This window comes from Pelmatolapia mariae, linkage group LG15 (genome assembly GCF_036321145.2).
Source record: "Pelmatolapia mariae isolate MD_Pm_ZW linkage group LG15, Pm_UMD_F_2, whole genome shotgun sequence".
Classification (NCBI taxonomy): domain Eukaryota; kingdom Metazoa; phylum Chordata; class Actinopteri; order Cichliformes; family Cichlidae; genus Pelmatolapia; species Pelmatolapia mariae.
In genome coordinates, this window is record NC_086240.1 from 6,532,239 (window position 1) to 6,551,168 (window position 18,930).

General features: G+C 39.7%; 1 protein-coding gene across 1 annotated transcript in view; it reads left to right on the forward strand.

Moving 5' to 3' along the window:
* The window catches only part of itpkb (inositol-trisphosphate 3-kinase B), a 29,123-nt gene extending 15,307 nt beyond the window's left edge, over nucleotides 1–13,816 (forward strand). Inside the window, exons 6-12 of the mRNA XM_063496197.1 lie at nucleotides 5,153–5,252; nucleotides 6,284–6,321; nucleotides 6,468–6,643; nucleotides 7,348–7,552; nucleotides 9,875–9,976; nucleotides 10,541–10,612; nucleotides 11,174–13,816. Of these exons, the coding sequence (XP_063352267.1) occupies nucleotides 5,153–5,252; nucleotides 6,284–6,321; nucleotides 6,468–6,643; nucleotides 7,348–7,552; nucleotides 9,875–9,976; nucleotides 10,541–10,612; nucleotides 11,174–11,377 (897 nt within the window). The 3' untranslated portion in view covers nucleotides 11,378–13,816. The remainder of the gene's footprint in view (nucleotides 1–5,152; nucleotides 5,253–6,283; nucleotides 6,322–6,467; nucleotides 6,644–7,347; nucleotides 7,553–9,874; nucleotides 9,977–10,540; nucleotides 10,613–11,173) is intronic.
* The last annotated feature ends 5,114 nt before the right edge of the window (nucleotides 13,817–18,930 follow it).

Genomic DNA, 18,930 nt, shown 5'->3' on the forward strand with positions numbered 1-18,930 from the left:
AGAGATCTTCAGCAGCTTTTAAAACTCATTTTGCTGAAGTATTTTCATAAAATGGTAGAGCAGACAGCTCATGCAAGGCATTCATCCAATCAGGTTGAAGAAGACAGAGAGTACTTGATAATCATCTTGCCCAACATGCATCCAGTTTCTTAGTAATGGGTGATCCTCCCCACGAAAACACACCCCTGTGAATGCTTATCTTTAGACAGCGAATTTTGACCTGAAATGTAGGAAGGGAGAGCAAAGGGGAGCAACATGCAGTAACATGTTGCATGGGGATGGTCATCAACACATCTACTGACTGCAGTCATGGTGCCAGAACGTTCTAGACAGCTCAGGATGGAGGTTGGTGGTTTGATGTTTGGCTGTTCCAATCTGCATGCTAAAGTGTCGTTGGGCCGAGTTGCTCCGCTTTGCGTTCATCGACGTGTGAATGTTAGATAGAAAGCACTTAGACGTAGATAAAAGCGTGAGTGTGAATGAGACATGCTGTATAAGTGCTTTGATTGTTTGAGTAGAAAAGAGCTATATAAGCGCCAGTGCATACTTAAGTAAAGCCATTTTATTAAACAATAGTGATAATTAAACATTACTAAATATATTATGTCAAACGCGGGTTGCAGTTAGTTAAAAATACTAACTTTGAGAATCGTGCCTTTCCTAGAGGATTTATGCATTTCTTCCAGTAGATATCTGGTGGCTGGCAATTTGCATATAAGCATGAAACAATGTGCAGAAAACCACACACATACAAAACAGAACAAAAAACCAGAGACACTGACACTACCAGATGAATGCTTCATGTATTAATAGATCACATACAGTCATCAGAGGAGTTTCAAAGTCTGTCAAAAGTGGTCGTCATAGTGTTTAAACAATGAAGCTGTAAAGTAGGTAGGACAGTTTGCAGACTAAGCCGGGTTTGCTATAAAGGGACGACAGTGTAAATAAGTGCTGTAGCAATTAGGAAGATACAAATTAATCAACTGTGTAAGTCAGGGATGTCAAACTCACTTTACACTCATTTACAGGCTCACTTTCGTCTTAAGTGGGCCGGACTAGTGAAACTTCCCTTCCTATCAGAAGTTTAACTGCACATTTAATTACATTTAATGTACTTTAACTTACTCATTAATAAATTAAACTGCATGGTTTTACAACATGATAGAGAATTGATTCTTTGGGATAAAAGTGTAAACTTACAGAAAAGGTTCAGGTAGCTCGTTGCCCAGACTGTCCTGTAATTATAAAGCAGAAAGTTCTAGTTCATTCACAAAAATCGTTCTGTTTTTGTTTATTTATTTATTTTACAGTGGACACATTTTAAAAAGCAGACATTTCTGTAGTAGATAGTGGATAACAGGAACTTTTTTGCCATTTAATTGTTAATGTATTACTTTGGTGTGATATAAATGGCCTTGGAGGTCTTTATTAGCAGGAAAGCTGTAAAATTCATGAAAATACAGTTGACACTCTATACCATTCTGGCTCCTGTGCCTTATGTTTGACACCCCTGGTGTAAATGATCTGCCCTGAAAAAATGATAAAGAAAAAGCCAAACATTTTGGAGGTTAATCTGTATCTGTTATGTTTTAATTGGTTGTAGTTTTTTTTATTGTTTTACTGTCAGTGAGACAGTTTGACTATTTCAGGAAACAGTTAACTTATTAATTAAAAATATAATAGTTTTATAAAGTAACTCTTTTTAAATAGCTTATAAAAAGTGTTATTCATCTGCCAGCTGGTAAACTATTGTTTCAGAAGATAATCACAGACAGAGAATGTCCAGATTTATTTACATGCTCGTGTCTTCTTTTTACTAGCCATGTAAAATTCAAATGTGACACTCTGCTGCACCCAATAGTGCTGAGTTACAGGATGAAGGTGCATTGCAGTAGCTTCAGCAGCTCGGCGCAGAGTGTGTGGGAGCTGCTGTTTAGGATGTTTCCTTTAGTTTATTTTAGCCCTTGTTGCAGCTTCTGTCACAGTCTTTCTTTGTGTCATCCTCAAGACAAGCGTAGAGGTTTACGCAATGACGCGTTCAGACACATGTAACAACTAAAAGCAGATAAACACCAACGCGCAGGTTTATTTTGAATTTCCACGAAACCTCTCCGCATTTCCAGGACTTTGCCCTCGGACTCTCTTTCAATCACGCACACTCTGTCTGTGCCTTTGCAACCTTTGTGGGTATTTGCATGTCCAGATTATGTTTGTCCTCTGTTTTGCCAAACAAATGATCTACAAGTGTTTATCCTCACACACACACACACTCAGACATATATGTGTACATCTTGTGGGGGCACGAGTAGAACGAGGAGTATGCAAGCCTGAGGTGCTCGGTTTTTCGGCACGGAGATCTCAGGTTTGGGCGTGTTGCGGGAGAGCCGGACGGATAATCATTCTCGAGGGTTTTTCCAGCTGAGTGGCACATGATTGGTCATGATGTGGTCTACATGGCTGTATTCGGTATGGAGTGTTATTGTGTCAGTTGGAGCCATCTGTATTATTGCCATCATCCACCGCCGCCACAAACGGCAGCAGGTATTCTCACCTATACAGCCTCTTTTGGAGTAAAGGCTTTCTGCAGAATGCTCTCATAGCTGGACTTAGTTCATGTTTTGTGATGCTTGACAGCTCTACTCCACTTTTAAACTTTATTGTGCAATAATATACCTGCACTATCACTGTGATAGCTGCAGGCTGAAGTTTGTTTCAAGTCTTACAGACCTCCCTTCTCCCTCTCTTCTCCTCTGATAAAATTTAAATGTCTGTAGCTCGTAAATCTGCACACGGTAACCATGTCTGTTATTACTCACTCTTGAGTTGATCCAGACTTTCTCCTTCTCGCTCGCTCTCTCTTGCCCTCTACAGCTCGCACACACAAAGCTGTCAGTGGGCAACGTGGTAGAAAGATGTCACGGAGAAAAATGCAGATCTTTGCTACTTATGAGCTGGAGCCCGACACCGCAGCTCCCTCGCTAACTGGCTAAAAGTGGTGTGGAAAAAAAAGGAGATGGGGACTATCATTCTGTTTGGCGTTTGCTGGTGGTCTACAAAGTGCAGGCCACCAAGTTTGTTCCTGATTATTAATGTTCTTTTACCCATTTTTCTGAAGTTGACAGTCTAGTTGTACTTACATATCCTGACACATGGAGAGTTCTGTTCGATGTCACCTTTAGTCTGCTTTGAATCATACTGAGGCTTTAACATTTTTCTTTAAATTGCACAGAAAGCTGAATCACAACACACTAAATTGGCTAAACCTCGCTACTAAACTTTCTGCTGCAAAAACTCTCATCGTGCTGTTGATGACTCAAGCCTTGCTGCTCTCTTCAGAGTCATTTCGGCTGACCTACACACATGTGAATATGTGAGAGTTGTACTTTTAGTGGGAGTGAGGTTATTTCTTTTTCTTGATCCTCCACTGGTGCAGAGCAAAAACCCCTCATGTGACTCGTCGCTGCCTCGGACAGTAAGGCCAGGAGGGAGGGAGAAAGTGTGTGCCCCTGAAGTTGTGTGTGTCCGTGCATCTAACCATAGATAGTCATGCTATCAGCTGATGAATTTTCATCGGGTCGAGATTATGTGACATGGGGTTATATATCTCCTTCTATGGTCTTCTTCTCTCTTATCTTATCCTTCTCCTTACTTCTCTCGCCTTTCTCTTCTTCTCCTCTCCAGTTATTTGTTGACACAAGATTATTTCCCCCCCTTCACAGACCAGTGTGAACTCTCTTGTGTGAGAGAGGACACATCTTTAACAGTGGAATGTTTCAGTTTTTTTGTGTTATTGCTTAAAACTAAGCATCTTATCATAGAAGGTTATTTATTTGAGAATAGGCTGTTTCTACTGCGTTTGAAAAGATGCCATAAAAACCTTTGGATTTTTTTTGCCGCGTCTCTCTGTTACTCGCTCAGTGTGGTACAGCCAAGCATTGTTCAAACCCACAGAACAAGACGTGGAATTTTTCCATCTGATGTAATGCCGCAAGCATAAAAGATTGTACTCAGCCAGAGTTTGTCATTTCAGTGAGGTGCAACAGGCTGCAAGTTTAGCACATCTACTTGAGTATAAGAGGACAAGAAATGAAGAGTATTTTAGTCGAATCCATGCTCAAATGGATTTGAGAGGTTTAGTTAAGAGTGCCGTTTAAAGTCACAATAACCTGTGGTTCATTTACTCGTAAAGTATTTCTTGTAATTGCCCTTGTTTTGACATGTTTCTACATGGCTACTTCTTATGCTGAAATATGAATATAGCTGTTGAAAGGAAGGCATTTTTTATCACAAAGATCAAGAGCTAGAGAAAGGGAACGATGGATATGAATCAGATCAGAGAAAACATATTTATGTTGAGAAAGCTGTGTGTGTGTGTACGTGGGTGTGCTTGTGTGTGTGTGTGTGTGTGTGTGTGTGTGTGTGTGTGTGTGTGTGTCAGAGACAGAAGGCCTCATTTTGTGAATGAGTGTCCATGTGTGTGTGTGTGTGTCTGTTTCTATGTGTGGCAGGAGTCCCGCAGTTCAATGTGTCCTTGCCAAGGACAGGGAGAGCCTTTGGAGAAACACTGTGTGTGTGTGTGTGTGCGTGTGTGTGTGTGTGTTACTAGGGGAAACCCCGGCCCGATCCTCCAGAGTTTAGATAAAATGTTCTAAAACACTGCAGTAAAAAAAATGACAGCGAGTGTGGGAGAACCATGCAGCTCCCCCAGGGTCAGGGTTACCCGCCTGTGTGTGTGTGTGTGTGTGTGCGTGTGGTATGTGTGCACATATGTGTGATTTAAAGTCTTGTTTTTCTCACGGTCATTAAACACTGGATCACCCGGAAGGTTCAGAGGAGAACTTGCAGTACAGTCCCTCTGAGACTGAAGTAGACTAAGTTGATGTTTTACAAAAGTTGCATAAGCAGAAGCGCAAATATTAATATTGCACTCACTCATTTTACAAACAGTGGAGTTCGGTTTAAACGGGTTGAGGTCGGAGAGCCTTGAGCTAGTGATCATGAATAGCTTAACTAAAATAAAGAACTTAGGCAGGCAGCTTTATGGTACACGAGTCATTTGTGGCAGAGCTTATGGCTGAATTCCTCCTGAATGTGACAGCAACACATCCAAGTGAGTAATAATCAACAATGTACATGTTTGTGTTTGCAGCACAAGTCTTGGAAGAAGATTAAAAACATGGTCCACTGGTCGCCGTTTGTCATGTCCTTCAAGAAGAAATATCCGTGGATTCAACTGGCAGGGCACGCAGGTAGGACACACACACACACAGCTCTGTATTTATTTCTCTGAATAAATACAGAGCTAAAACAGCAAACTCATCGGGGGCTTGTCCATTTAAGCGTATGACATCAGCACTTCTAGAATACAGCTTTCATCAGGCATACTATTTGTTTCTATTCGGAGACTGCAGTATAGCGAGCGCAATCAGAGTACTGTAGAGATTTTTTTTTATAAAATTTGGCTTCATATAGTTTTAATTTTGGGGATTTTCTTTCACACGCTGTCATACATACTTGTTGGTGGTCAGCTGGCCAGGGTTTTTTTTGTCTCTGTGGTGGGCTCAGACGCAGTTTTTCTTAGAAAATATGTAGACAGGCAGGTCTGTCTTTGTTGGAGCCGGCTCTTTGTGGTCAGGGCCCTCAGGGGACGAGTCTGTGGGAATACTTGGGAATAGAGATCGTGCACAACGTGTCATTCCTAAAACTAGGCTAGTGGAGGGGAAAACGTGGGCACGCAGTAAACATCTGAAGGCTAAAATGGTAACAAAATACATGTAGCTGGCTATATTTGTGCTGATTAAGTTATAAAAATATGCCAGCCTAACACTGACATTTGGCAAAATCATTACCACAACAGTAGGCAGCAGCATTCTCATTCTCAGGCTTTCCCATCTCAGTTTTTTTCTCATTAAAGGTTAAAGATTTTGATTTGGTAATTTATAAAAATTTGGTCTGGGCTGTCTGGGTTTCCTATTGCTCTTGCATCCCTGTACACTGCAGCTTTTAGGGCTTGTTCCTTTTTTTTTTCTTTTTTCTTTGCTATTTGACAGAAGAGGCAACTTCACAAAGCCAATAATTGTTTTCTCCTCCAGTGTGAGTGGGACTTAATTGCACTCGGTCTCTACTGGAAACATCTGTAAACATCTTTTTTGAACTGCTGTCTTGCCCATTCACTTGTAAAAAGAGTCACAGCTTCTACTCTCACTTACTGCTGATGACCTACAGCAAGTTACTCAGGACTCTTTCTGCACATTTACAATGAATTTCTGTCTTTTCACAGGGAGTTTCAAGGCGGGAGCAAATGGACGCATATTAAAAGTAAGCAACCGTTTAGCGGCCCCTTAAGCAGCTCTGTGTCACTGCCCAGAAATTTGCTTAAAATCCACTCTGACTTTAAAAATCTTCATACTGAATGATCTGCAGTGGAGAGCATAAAACGCTGATTTCTTAATGGTATCTTTTAGAAACACTGTGAATGTGAGCAGCGCTGCTTGTCCCTCCTGATGAAGGACGTGCTTCGCCCCTACGTCCCTGGTTACCATGGAGACGTAGAGAAAGATGGCCAGAAATACAACCAGATGGAGGATCTGCTGGCTGAGTTTGACTACCCATGTGTGATGGACTGTAAGATGGGAGTAAGGTGAGAGAACACATTAATGCATGATGACACAGTCATCCTTACACAACACGTCGACTGAGAGGATAAAGTGATTAATTATATTTCACGTACATAAGTAACTGTGATGGCTTTAACGCTGTGGCCTGTTTGTGGGGTTGTTTGAACCTTACATATGTATCCATCCAAAACAGTTTAGAGATACAGTTATAAATGGTTAATGTTGTAGCAGGTTATTATAACCTTTATACTTACAAAATAACAACTGTATTAGGTTGTAACACCATCAGAAATATCTGTAATGCTCCCTTTTTGTACACAAAGTCTGATCAGTTGGTTTAATTTGACCATTTCTCTTCCTTTTTTATTCTCAATAGATTTGGCTAACCATGGTTGTTTTTTTATATAAATGAGATCAATTAAAGAGCTCCTGTTTCTTCACAAAAAGGGCTAACGTGTCAATGATTCTTGCACATTTCAAGTGTTTATAACCCTTGGAAAGTAAAATGACAGATAAGGCTGATGAAAAATAAGATATCAGCTGTAAATTTTGCCACAAATATCTGTGAGGAAAACTCCTTCCAAACAGCTGTGTCATGTTATTTGGAAACAGACCATCATCCTCCTCTCTTTTTTGCCGCCTACCTCTCATATCTCTCACCTACCTATCTCCTCCTATTCCTTTCACCACTCATCACCTGTGTGGTGTTTTTTTTTTCATGCTTCAGAACCTACCTTGAGGAAGAGCTGACCAAGGCTCGCAAGAAACCCTCTCCAAGACCTGACATGTATCAGAAAATGATTGAAGTTGATCCTGCTGCACCTACAATTGAGGAGAATGACAAGAAGGCAGTGACCAAACCCAGATACATGCAGTGGAGAGAGACTATTAGCTCAACAGCAACCCTGGGATTTAGGATAGAGGGGGTCAAGGTAAGACTGTGTGTGGGTGTGCGTGTGCGTGCGTGTGAGAATTGGGGGGGGGGGGGGGCTTCCTTCCCTCTTTTCTTCCAGTTCTCTATGTGTTTCTATTTTAGGATCTTGTGTGCGTCTATCTCCCAGGGTCATGATCTAACTTCCTGTTTGACCAGAAACTTCCTCTCAAGTATATGTCTGTGCATGAATGCCTTTGTTGCACATACGGCCTGTCTGTGACAGCTGTATAGGCCTCGGCATCTGGAAGTGACATTGTATGAGCTCAAACACACACACGCGCGCACACAAACACACACACACTCACACACACACACACCCGACACAAATCTTTGTCTCTTTGAGGGATGTGGCTATATAAGGACATTTACAGCCTCCCGGTGATCTGTTACCATGACACTAAGGGTTATCCCCCAGAAACAGAAATGTGTGTGTGTGTGTGTGTGTGTGTGTGTGTGTGTGTGTGTGTGTGTACTAGAAGTACTGCATGTGACTGCGCTTCACAGTCTCTCTTTGCAAATGGAAATGTGTCCGTGTCAACTTTTCTCTATTAAATATGTGAAAATGGGATAATTAGGTATAATGTATGTGTGCGTGTTTGTGTTTGTGTGTGTGTGTGAGGGGGGGGTTCTGTACTCAGACTTGAACAGTAAAGGGAAAAGTAGTTTTGTCTCTAAATAGTATCTTGTTGCCTGGCAGCAAGCAAAATAAGAAAAAGCTAATTTATTCCTATCTTAACAAACTGGTTGATCTTCTACAGACTTTACTACTCTTGCTGCAGTAGCTGTACTGCTGCTGCTACACCTACAACGCAATTATATCTACTATTACTGGCAAACATGGCACAATTGTACTTGTGCTGTTACACCTACGACTGCATCCACATTGCTGTTATTAGAGTAAATTCAGCATGCTTTGCTTTCCTACTTTGAATATTTTCCCCTTATGCATTGAGCCTACATACTCTTTCTGAGCTGAAACTATAACACTGCTGTATCCTAGCTTAAAGGGGTGGCCCTTATTACTTATTAACATTTAAGCAGCGTGTGAGCACAACAGAGAAATAGTGTACATTTAAATCATACACAGTTCACATGCTGTGATACAGCAGTGCAGAATGAGACCTAGACTAGAAACAAATGCAAAAAGGGCAAATATCAGTATAAACCATCATCTTTGGAACAAAAACTGAACAAAAATGTTTGATGTGTGTCCCATTTCTCTTTTGCGGCTCTCAGTTCATGTGCAGAATTCTTAAACTGGCAGTCAGAACTGCAGCTTGTATGTGACTACATAAAGGTAAAGGTGACAGCTGACACAATTATTTAATCGGTCGACCAACAGAAAATTAGTGCGTGGCAGTTTTTTAGATGTCTTTTTTTTTTTTAGCTTGCAACAAACCACATCGGCACCTACCACTCCCCCCAACGCTGCTGCCCCCAGAAAAGACTATTTTTAAATAGAAGCTTGTGTTTTAGCCTATGACTTTCAAAACTTTCAAAAACCCGCAAATGGCAGTTAAAAAGCAAGTTAAATGGAAAGAGCACAAATTATCTAAGTAGTTGGTTTACCCATCAGGTTTCATATGCAGTGACATAAAAGTACATACTGAAAGTGAAGCTTACCCTCAAAAAATATTCACACACAAAATGCTGACTTTAAGTAACCGGATTACATTTAAATTTTCCATGTAACTTTGTTACATCGGTACAGTGTAAAATGTTATGTTTAATGTAATCTGTTCAAATTAATTTTACTTAATTGGTATACATTGAATTTACACTTTGATTTTATATATTTTTGTTACTTTTATTCAAAATTGTTGCTTCAGTTTCATGAGAGCAAACTGGATGACTGTTACATGTCATTTTTCACATGTTCATGAGAGTGTGTGGATTTAGAAGAATTGTTAAATTAACTGAAACATTATTTGTTGCTGTATTGTTTGTCAAACAGCTCCAGAAATGACGCTAAGAGGGTTTTTCTCCAAAGAGTCAAAGACCTTTTGCTACTTTAAGGTTAAGCCTCTATAAATATCCCACTGCTTCCTTTCTTCCGCAGATTGTTTGCTCTGCTTTTCTTGTCCATCCTTTCCTCCGTCCCCCCCTTTCATCCCTTTCTTTCATCTCCTGTGCGCCTTTCTTCCCTTCAGTACGTCTAGAAGTTCAGTATTGGATAGAAAAGTCAGCTTAAACAGTTTATCTTGTATTTTCCCCAAAAGTTATTGTCATATTATTGTCATATTAATGCTATTAATGCTAATAAAACTAATGTCGAACTTTCTCATTAAGCCAGTTTTCATGCTAACCCTCTCCTCTGCAGAAGGAGGACGGGACGGTGAACAGAGATTTTAAGAAGACAAAGACGAGAGAACAAGTTACCGCGGCCTTCCACGACTTTGTAAAAGGAAACAAGGATATACTGGTGAGTGCGTGTCTGGTTTACTGAATGTGCGTCAGTGGCCTTGAATACTGTTTAATTACCCCATGGGTAATACTCACACACTCACGCATCACTGCAGAGGGCATAACATTGACTTACATTCATTTCCTGGAATCTTACCAAAACCATAACCACAATGTAAACCTAACCTTAAACCAAGCAGTAAAACACATAACCAGCCCGAGCATTTTTTAATTCAAGACTAGAGGTTACATAGAAATTTGCGCACAATACCCACAACAGCTTACTAAACAATTAAAAGCAGGTATTAGACTGTACATCGCTCCATATTCTGCACTTCTTCCCACTTTGTTTCGATATGTAACTGAATCAGAATAGCTGAAGCGATATTGAAGTGTATTTTGCTTTATTTTGTATTGCACTTTTTTTCTTTTCTTTTCTAAATGTACTTCTGTATATTGTTTACATCATTGAAATAATCTGAACACATACAAACACAGCTCAGATCTGCCAGATAAAAAATACTAACGGTTTGTTGGAACGTGCCATTAAAGCTTGTTTTGTTTTTTTTGTTCTGTTTTTCAGAATATTTATCTGTCCCGGCTGCAGGAAATAAGAGCCACTCTGGAGATCTCCCCATTCTTCAAAACTCATGAGGTAAGGGCACACTAGTTAGTTTATTTGTATACATTTTTTCATATACAAATATGTGAGTTCTGAGTGCATATACATTTATTTATGGTGTTTTCTATTGCCTGCACCGTATATTTGTTTATTCTGTAAGGAATTTTATGATCAAAAAGCAAGAAATTCTGAACAAAATGTACTAACATGTACTAACTAACATAATAAAGCTGTAAACAGGTTGGGTTTGTCACACTCAATTTGTGTAAATGTCCAAGTTCAGACATGTTCAGATGTCACGTAGCTCATACTTTCAGATTGGCTACTCCAGTCCTGTATTTGATTTTACGTTCAATCTTAGCTTGAATTGAATTATTAAGGAAACATGACTGCTCACTCTCTCACACACATACACACCCAAATTCAAATATAAATACTAGCTGACATGAAGGACGCTGATGTCACAAAACAGGAAGTGAGATTTCTAAGACGTAAACAAACACGTAGGGTGTTAAAAGAAGAAACTTGTTTACATTTATTTATTTCCTGTATTCTCATCTCATTCATCTCTGTGCCTCTCGGTGTGTTTGCCAGGTCATCGGCAGTTCCTTGTTATTCGTTCATGACCGTAACGGACGGGCCAAAGTCTGGATGATTGACTTTGGGAAAACCACACCTCTCCCCGAGGGGAAGGAACTGACCCACCGAGCTTCCTGGGTGGAGGGGAACAGAGAAGACGGCTACCTTTTTGGACTCGATAGTTTGCTGGATATCATTTCATCCATGGTGAACTCATAAAGCTTGGGAGATTTCCTTTAATCAAGACGGGACACACAACCACTTCAACTCATTCGTCAGTCCTCTGTGGAACACTTCTGGGGACCTCCTCAAGAACTCTTTCACAGACACTTGTTCTCATGTTGGAAACACAATTATTAAAAAACCGAAACATGGCCGGATCCATACATAACCTTCAGAACGTCAAAAGTTTAGTCTTCAATTTTGTTGTCCTCACCTTCTTAAGAGGTCTTAATAGTGCATTTGACAGAAAAAGCACAAGTGGAACTCATGACATTAACAACGTCTCAGTTCCTCATAAACCAGAAAACACAGTATCATTAACGTTCTCTGTTACACCTGAGGTTTTCTGCTAAACGTTACTATGTAAAAGATTGAATTTTATGTTTACAAAGGCCCCTAAAACATTTTTTAACTAAATGAATTCTCAGTTTTTAAAGAATTATGGATCTATCTATCAATCTAATTTTTTTAAAGGTGATTTTCCATATCTCTGTGCTCTGAATGAATTCCCCTTAAAGGCCGGCATTAGTTACGTGCTACTTTCTCTTCCAGTACTTCCAGACTGGACAAGAGCACAGAGAAAATTCTTATGCCCTAAATCTTTCTGGCTTTGTTCCTTTAAATTGTGGTTATTGCTACAAGAATTTACATAAATATATGATAAAGAGGGTTATCCTTTTGTGTGAGGAATTTAAAAATGTCTGACATTGGCGCCCCCTGGTGAAGGTTTTAATTTTTTTCCCAGTTGTTTGAGAGATGCTGTAATCACATAATAACTGTAGTGGCTTTAAAGATGTCCACATTTCACCTTTAAAGCCTTGATTTGGCTGTAGTTTCAGATAAATTGCTTTTCGTCTTAACACAGTTAAGGTCACTTTCAAAGGATTTTCTTTTTACACGTTTGACCACAACTTCATCATATTGCCATTCCTTTGAAAATATTCCCTTCATTACACTTTCAAGTAGTAGGAATTACACAGTTAAGAGTGTTTTTACTCATCAGATCACAGTTTTAAGATGTGTGGAAAGAATAAAAGTAGTACTTTTAGCTGCTTCACTCTTCAGAATAACCCGTCACACACGAAGCCTTAGAGAGGATTTAGATCATGTAGGCTGCTCGCATAAGTTTCAGTGGCAGCCTTGCCAGTTATTGCCGGATTATCCACAATAATCCGGCAATAACTGGCAATCAGGTGGAGCTAAACAATTCATCTCACAGCAGAAAGTAATGCGACGGAGGATATTGTTTCATATGTAACATAACTTTAGTTCATTTTACTTCAGTGGCCAAACACTTATCAGCCTTCTCACTCTGTACAGTAAGATTTATTTTGTTTGATGTAGTTTTAAATTTTTTTCCATTTTTTTTTAATTATAACATTATTTTAGTTGACTCCTTTGAACACTTAACAGCCATGAACAATCTTATTTAAGCTATACAGTGCCTTAATATTACAAATCCAAGTCAGACGAGTGAAAATCTGTTCTTTTTAAGCGTTGGTTTGCTCTTAGTCTTAAATGTGGGCTTCTGTGCTTTAGCCTCTCACGGGTGCATGTTTATTACCCCTTTGAAAGGTTTGTCCTTAAGTTGTAGCTTGTTCTGTTTCTATTTAAATCTTTGTTTTAAATCACTGGATACTATGACATTTTGAAATTTATGACTGTTTTTGGGTTTTGTCCTCAAGCTTGTGTTACATTATGAGTGAAAATCAAACTGTAGGGCAGACTGCTGACATTGTTGACAACCTATATTTGAACTTGAAAAAGGTTTATATTATTTGACTAAGTGAACCATATCCTCCTGAGGGGGAATACCATCATACCAGATGAGGACGAAAAAGAAAAATGTCTTATAATGTAACACATTCATGATGAAAAGTAAAACTTAAACGGTTTGTGGGTTTTTACTGTACCATGAATTTAAAATGCCATGGTTTTCGGTTAAAGTTTGCAGTGAAAGTAGATGAGGAAAGAGACTACAATCCTAATGCAGTGCCTTCTTAAAGAAATAGTTGGGCATGTGGGGAAATGTTGTTATGTAGTTGAGGAAGAGATGGACACCACTCTCTGTCTGTGTGCTAAATGTGAAAATATCTACCAGCAGTTGGCTAGTGTAGCTTAGCAAAAAAAACTGGAAATAGGGGAAAATGTTCTTTGGTTAAACAGTCAAGATTAAGATATAACTTGTGTGTTTGTCAGTTTTAGATGTTGCCGTTTTTGCACAGGGATGAGACGAGCTGTTCTTTTTCCTTTTGCTAAGCTAAGCTAACTAGCTGCCAAAAGGGCCAGCAACTATTCCTTTAAGACCATCTAAACTATTGCTTTTGCTCCCCTATGTGCACCTACAGTCATTTGTAAGTAGGCATCCTATTGTTCTGGCTTTGCCGGCTTCTGTATTTATTTGGGTTGTTCCTTTGAAAAATGAATTTTTTGGTGAAAGAACAATGTGTCCATGTGTGATTTGTAAGTCTTATCTATCTATCTATCTATCTATCTATCTGCTGCGACTGATTGGGGTGAGGGGAGGGAGACAGGTCAAAAGACACTCTATCTATCTGTCTAACTATGGCAAGTATGCTATGGGTTGGTATGTAAGCTGACAGCACAAGGATACAAGGATAGTTTTTCCTGTGGCCCAGACCTGAGGAAGCTAACAGCGACCTCAAGCTGCTGCTTCTCTTTGACCACATTAATTGTTGTGTTTGCATGAGGGGTAATTTGCCATTCAAATCACACCTGTCCACAACAGCAGCCACGTCCGGAGCTGGTGGGAAAGAACGGCAATGATTCATGGGACCTTCTGAACAGAGAGAGGTTGATGTGGGGGTTTCCCCCCTCCCACTTTTATTAAGGTTAGGGGTGAAAAGGGTAAGCCTCTGTGAGTCTTCTTTTTTCAATTCTTTCAAAACTTCTGGGACATCAAATTCTTTCCTTGCGTTTGTTGTGTATCTGTGTCATAAAATCTGGCTTAAGTTGCACAGCAAGCTTATTTCCCATATTCCGCACTGGAATGCAAGCTGGAAAATTTTAATTTGTCTACATCCTGGTCTCATATATCATACGTTCACTATAGAGGACAAGTGAATTTATTGAGTCTAGGAAAGCGGTTACAACTTATAAAACCTTTACAGTCACACGAGCTGTGTAGCTCTGCGGTGCCCTCTGCTGTCCCAATATCGAAACTGCAGGGGAAACAATAACATCCCTGTAATTGAAAAAGAAACGTGCATGTACATGTTTTTGTTTGTGTTGTTATTGTTGTTTTGAGTAAAGACTGCTTCGAAGTTATTTTCTTCTGCTAGACATTTCAATGTAATGGTTCAATCAGAACATTTTTAATTTATTTAAACATGGCCGCTCCACTAAGGTACCATACTCTTACCAACAGTAGAGGGAAGCACAGGCCCATTTCACCATCGAGGGCTGTATTTTTGTTTATATAGCTGACACCTTTGTGGAATTAGTCTTTTATCCACACCGTTTACGATTTTATTGTGTCAATTATCGCCACCCCGCCTTGTAAAAGTTAAACTTGTTATCAGTAAACTCAGCTACAAATCAGGCGGTGGTTACGTCTAAATCTATGATGGCGGCGTAAACACACCCGGAAGAGAGCAAAGAGACGCGTGCTGGGATTTGTAGTTTCTGCGAGCTCTTCAAAAGATGTTGGCTCATCACGGGAAGCGACCTGGTCTTTCATGCTATCGTTTAATGCCCGAAAAACTATACCACACAGCGCTTATCTGACCAGCTGATCTCAGTGGCGGCAGTACGAAAATCTCAGGAAATCTGCCACGCTTCGGCGGCCCTGACGGAGGCTAAGCAATCGCCAAGCCGAGCTGCCCTCAGGAATGGGATGAGCAAATGTTCTCTTGAATTCACACAGAAACACATCATAGCGGCTGAACGACGGGCTGTAGAGCTTGAAAGTGGACTTCAATTTTGCCTCTTCATCTGAGCGAGATTTGACCTGTGCCAAAAGGAACTTAAGAGTCTGTTCGTGACTGCCTAAAATGGCACCCTGCTTTGAAATAACGATCCGTGCTGCATCTTTATTATTGTTATTTTTTATTTAACCAGGAAGATCCCATTGAGATTAAAACCCTCTTTTTCAAGGGAGACCTGGCCAAGGTCATGCAGTTTCTGTGCACTCCAGCACATTCTGTTCCATGTGAGGGGATTTTCTTAAAGGCAGGAGAAATTATCTCCAAGAAAAGAAACAAACTCTGCCATCGCACGCTGGAACAAATTCTCTTCTTAAACAAAAAGGGTTACCTTAAATGCATCATGTTTTTAATTTGGAAGTTCATAAGCATTTTTTCCTTTCCAGATCATAATCAATTCTACCCCCAGATCAAAAATATAAGAAAACCGGCCTATTATCATATTATTTATAAACATACCTGTCCAGCTGTCCAGTGAATGTGATTAATTGCATAAATACACGGAGGCAGGACCTCACATCAGAAGCATCTAATGTATATAATGTGTTTCACACTATGATATGTATATTATATGTATTTTTCACTTATTGTATTTACCACCACCAAGAAGTCACAAGTTAAGACCACACCATGGCGCATGTTTAAACAAGGAAAGTTTATTGAAAATTGTTTATTAAACAAATAAAAAACGTTTTTTGTTTTTTTTTACCCAAAAAACTATATGTTTAAAGCAACACAATGGCGATCCGATATCAAACAGAACTCCACTCTGTAGAGTAGGCAATCATAATGATTTATTTTGTAGATTCAAGCTGCTCTTCATATTTTTGGCCACCAGATGTCACCAGAGAGGACTGTGTTGAAAATCTTCGCGTAATGAACCGTTTTTCAACACAAGCTTCTATGATTCGGAAAGCTTCGTTTGGCCATCACTAGAAGCAGGTAGGCAGGCAGGTGCAAGGAGCAAGCAAGCCGTGACTGTGAAAGTGTAAAGAGGTCTATTGTCACTCCCAAAGTTCAAACCTTCATAGAAAAATAAGTCCAGTATTATAGAAAGAAACCAAAGATCAAACCCTGTTTTCAGGTCCAGAACATGGGAATAGAGCAGCTGTCAGAGAATTCAAAATTAATGAATCAATGGTACGGAAGTAGAGGAAGCAAGAAGAATGAGTTGAGTAAAGTTTGACTTATCTGACTGTTTTGTTTTGCTTAATGCACCTTATAATCCAGTGTGCCTTATGGTCCGAAAAATGCAGTAACTTCTACCTTCCTTTAGCGTGTCCAGAAGTCCAACTTTATGTGCGATGGTTAGCATCTTCCTCTGCTTTTTGGGTGCTTGTTTTTTTGGGGGGAGAAAGCTTACAAACATACAGTACAGCACTTCAGAGTCACACTGCTAGCGATAGAAGATTTATGTAAATTTGACAAGCTGAACGCATTCTGTACTGTACAGGAGACAGCACGGAGGAGATTGATTAACTGTTTTTAAAAAAAAAGCATGCAAAATTGCACACACAAAAAAATCTGCGAAACAGTGAGGCCGCGAAAGGTGAACCGCGTTATATTGAGGGACCACTGTATGTAGAAAGCAATAAATTGAAAGTCACTATGAGGAAAAAGATTTGTGACATGCAGAAAAACACCAGTTATAAGGAACATGCCTGATCTCAATTCACCAAATTCCTTCTCCCCACATTTCCTCCCTCTCTGATCTAGTGAGCATCTCTCATGAGATTCATACTCCTCCCTAGTCGTCAAAGATTAAAATAAAAAGTCTGAGATGTTTTTGATTGTATTTCTTCTGTGACAACATGACATCATCTAACACTGATTCATATTTATGTCTGTATATTTTTACTGGTCACAAACTTTCTATGTACGTCTACAATAAATCCTCTTGAGGCCTTCTAACTTTGATCCAGTGACTAGATATATGTCAGTAAAATTCCCCCCGTGTTGGTTACAAATAAGTGAAATTCAAATGTCGAAGCAGATGTGTTACTCTACTGGTTTTGACACATGCACATGTATGCATTTATATTAAAATGCACTCCTGCCTGTTTCAAACCACAGGTTTCAGTTCAAGCTAGCGTAGGGTGCAGTTCTGCTGAAGTCAGCCTCATGGGGGTTTTTGTTTTGTTTGTTTGTTTTAATTTATGTTTCTATACATAAACATTAAACTAAATATATTCAGATTTTTCCTCTCAATATTTTATTTGTACCTATACATACTGAAAGTAACACAGTATCTGTCACGGCTGGGGCAGCAGTCGTGTGGTAGAATAAATGAGGACCGAAGATGCAGACGGTGGTGGAGATGCGAGTGGAGGTTTATTTACAGTGAAAATAACAGAGGTGAGGGCAGAACTGAACATAAACCTAAACTGGGTGAAACTAACAAACAAACCTGGAACATAAGGTCAGCGGGAGAAGCTCAGAGAAGGCAGATGAGGGCAGCTGGACAGAGAGCCGCAGAGGAACATAGAGAATGAACACAGACAATCCGACAACGAGCAGAAGCCAACACACACTATAAATAATGAGGAGATGAAACGCAGGGGTGGACACAGGTGAAACTAATGGACATAACGAGAAGCAGATCTACAAAGTAAAACAGGAAACACACAGACTGTTTTACAACACAAACTCGGGGATACGAACAGAGCACAGAGGACAGACACAGGTAGGGCTGATAAAAAAAAAAACCTCAAGCACTAAACACAAGAACCAAACCCTAAGAACTAATACCAAAATCAGAATTAACACAAAACACAAGGTGATACAAAAAGGAAACAAAACGCTGGGTCAAAATGACCTAAGACCATGACAGTATCTAAACATATAGTACAAATATAAACCCCAAACCACATTTTTATTGTGCAAACAGCTCAGACACACCGATAACATCAGCATGTGATCACCAAATATTGAGATAAAAATCAAACAATTAGTAATATGACTTGGCAGAGATGTGATTTGCTGATGCTGGACTGATATTAAAATTTCCTTCACACATTAAAACCACCTCCATTATGATCTTGTCTCATGTGTCATAGCAGCTGTTTTGATATTGACCTACTTTGGAGTTTCGGTGGCTATTTATTGCCTAAACTGTGCTGCTATCTCAGTAGAGAGCAGTGGACTTCCTGTGGTTTACAGGTTAGTAAAGTGGGGACCAGGAACTACAACATGTATCCCATCGTTTCCTGTTATCTCTGAAAAAAACTTTGGTACACACCAACAACTTCTAAGAACAGGATACGAGTACAAAAATCTTTTAGAATCACAAACCCATTCTTGCAGCACTCATCTCCACCCTAACAGTGTTTATATCAGGTGGCGCTTTATAATAATGTCACACTATTAAGTATTAGTAAGATATTAGTAAGGTGTTAGTAAGTGCTTAATTACTTCTCCTTAGTGTGCCAGTTATGAATACAGATATGTTTATCCATTTGTAAGGGTTACACCATGTACAGCTATCACTATTACTACATCACTGCTAGTAATAGCTCTACTACCTGACTGTAGTTTAGGTAACCGGAAGGTTGTTAGCTGTTGGTTCGATCCCAGTCTGCTCCAGTCTGCATGCCAAATATCCTTGGG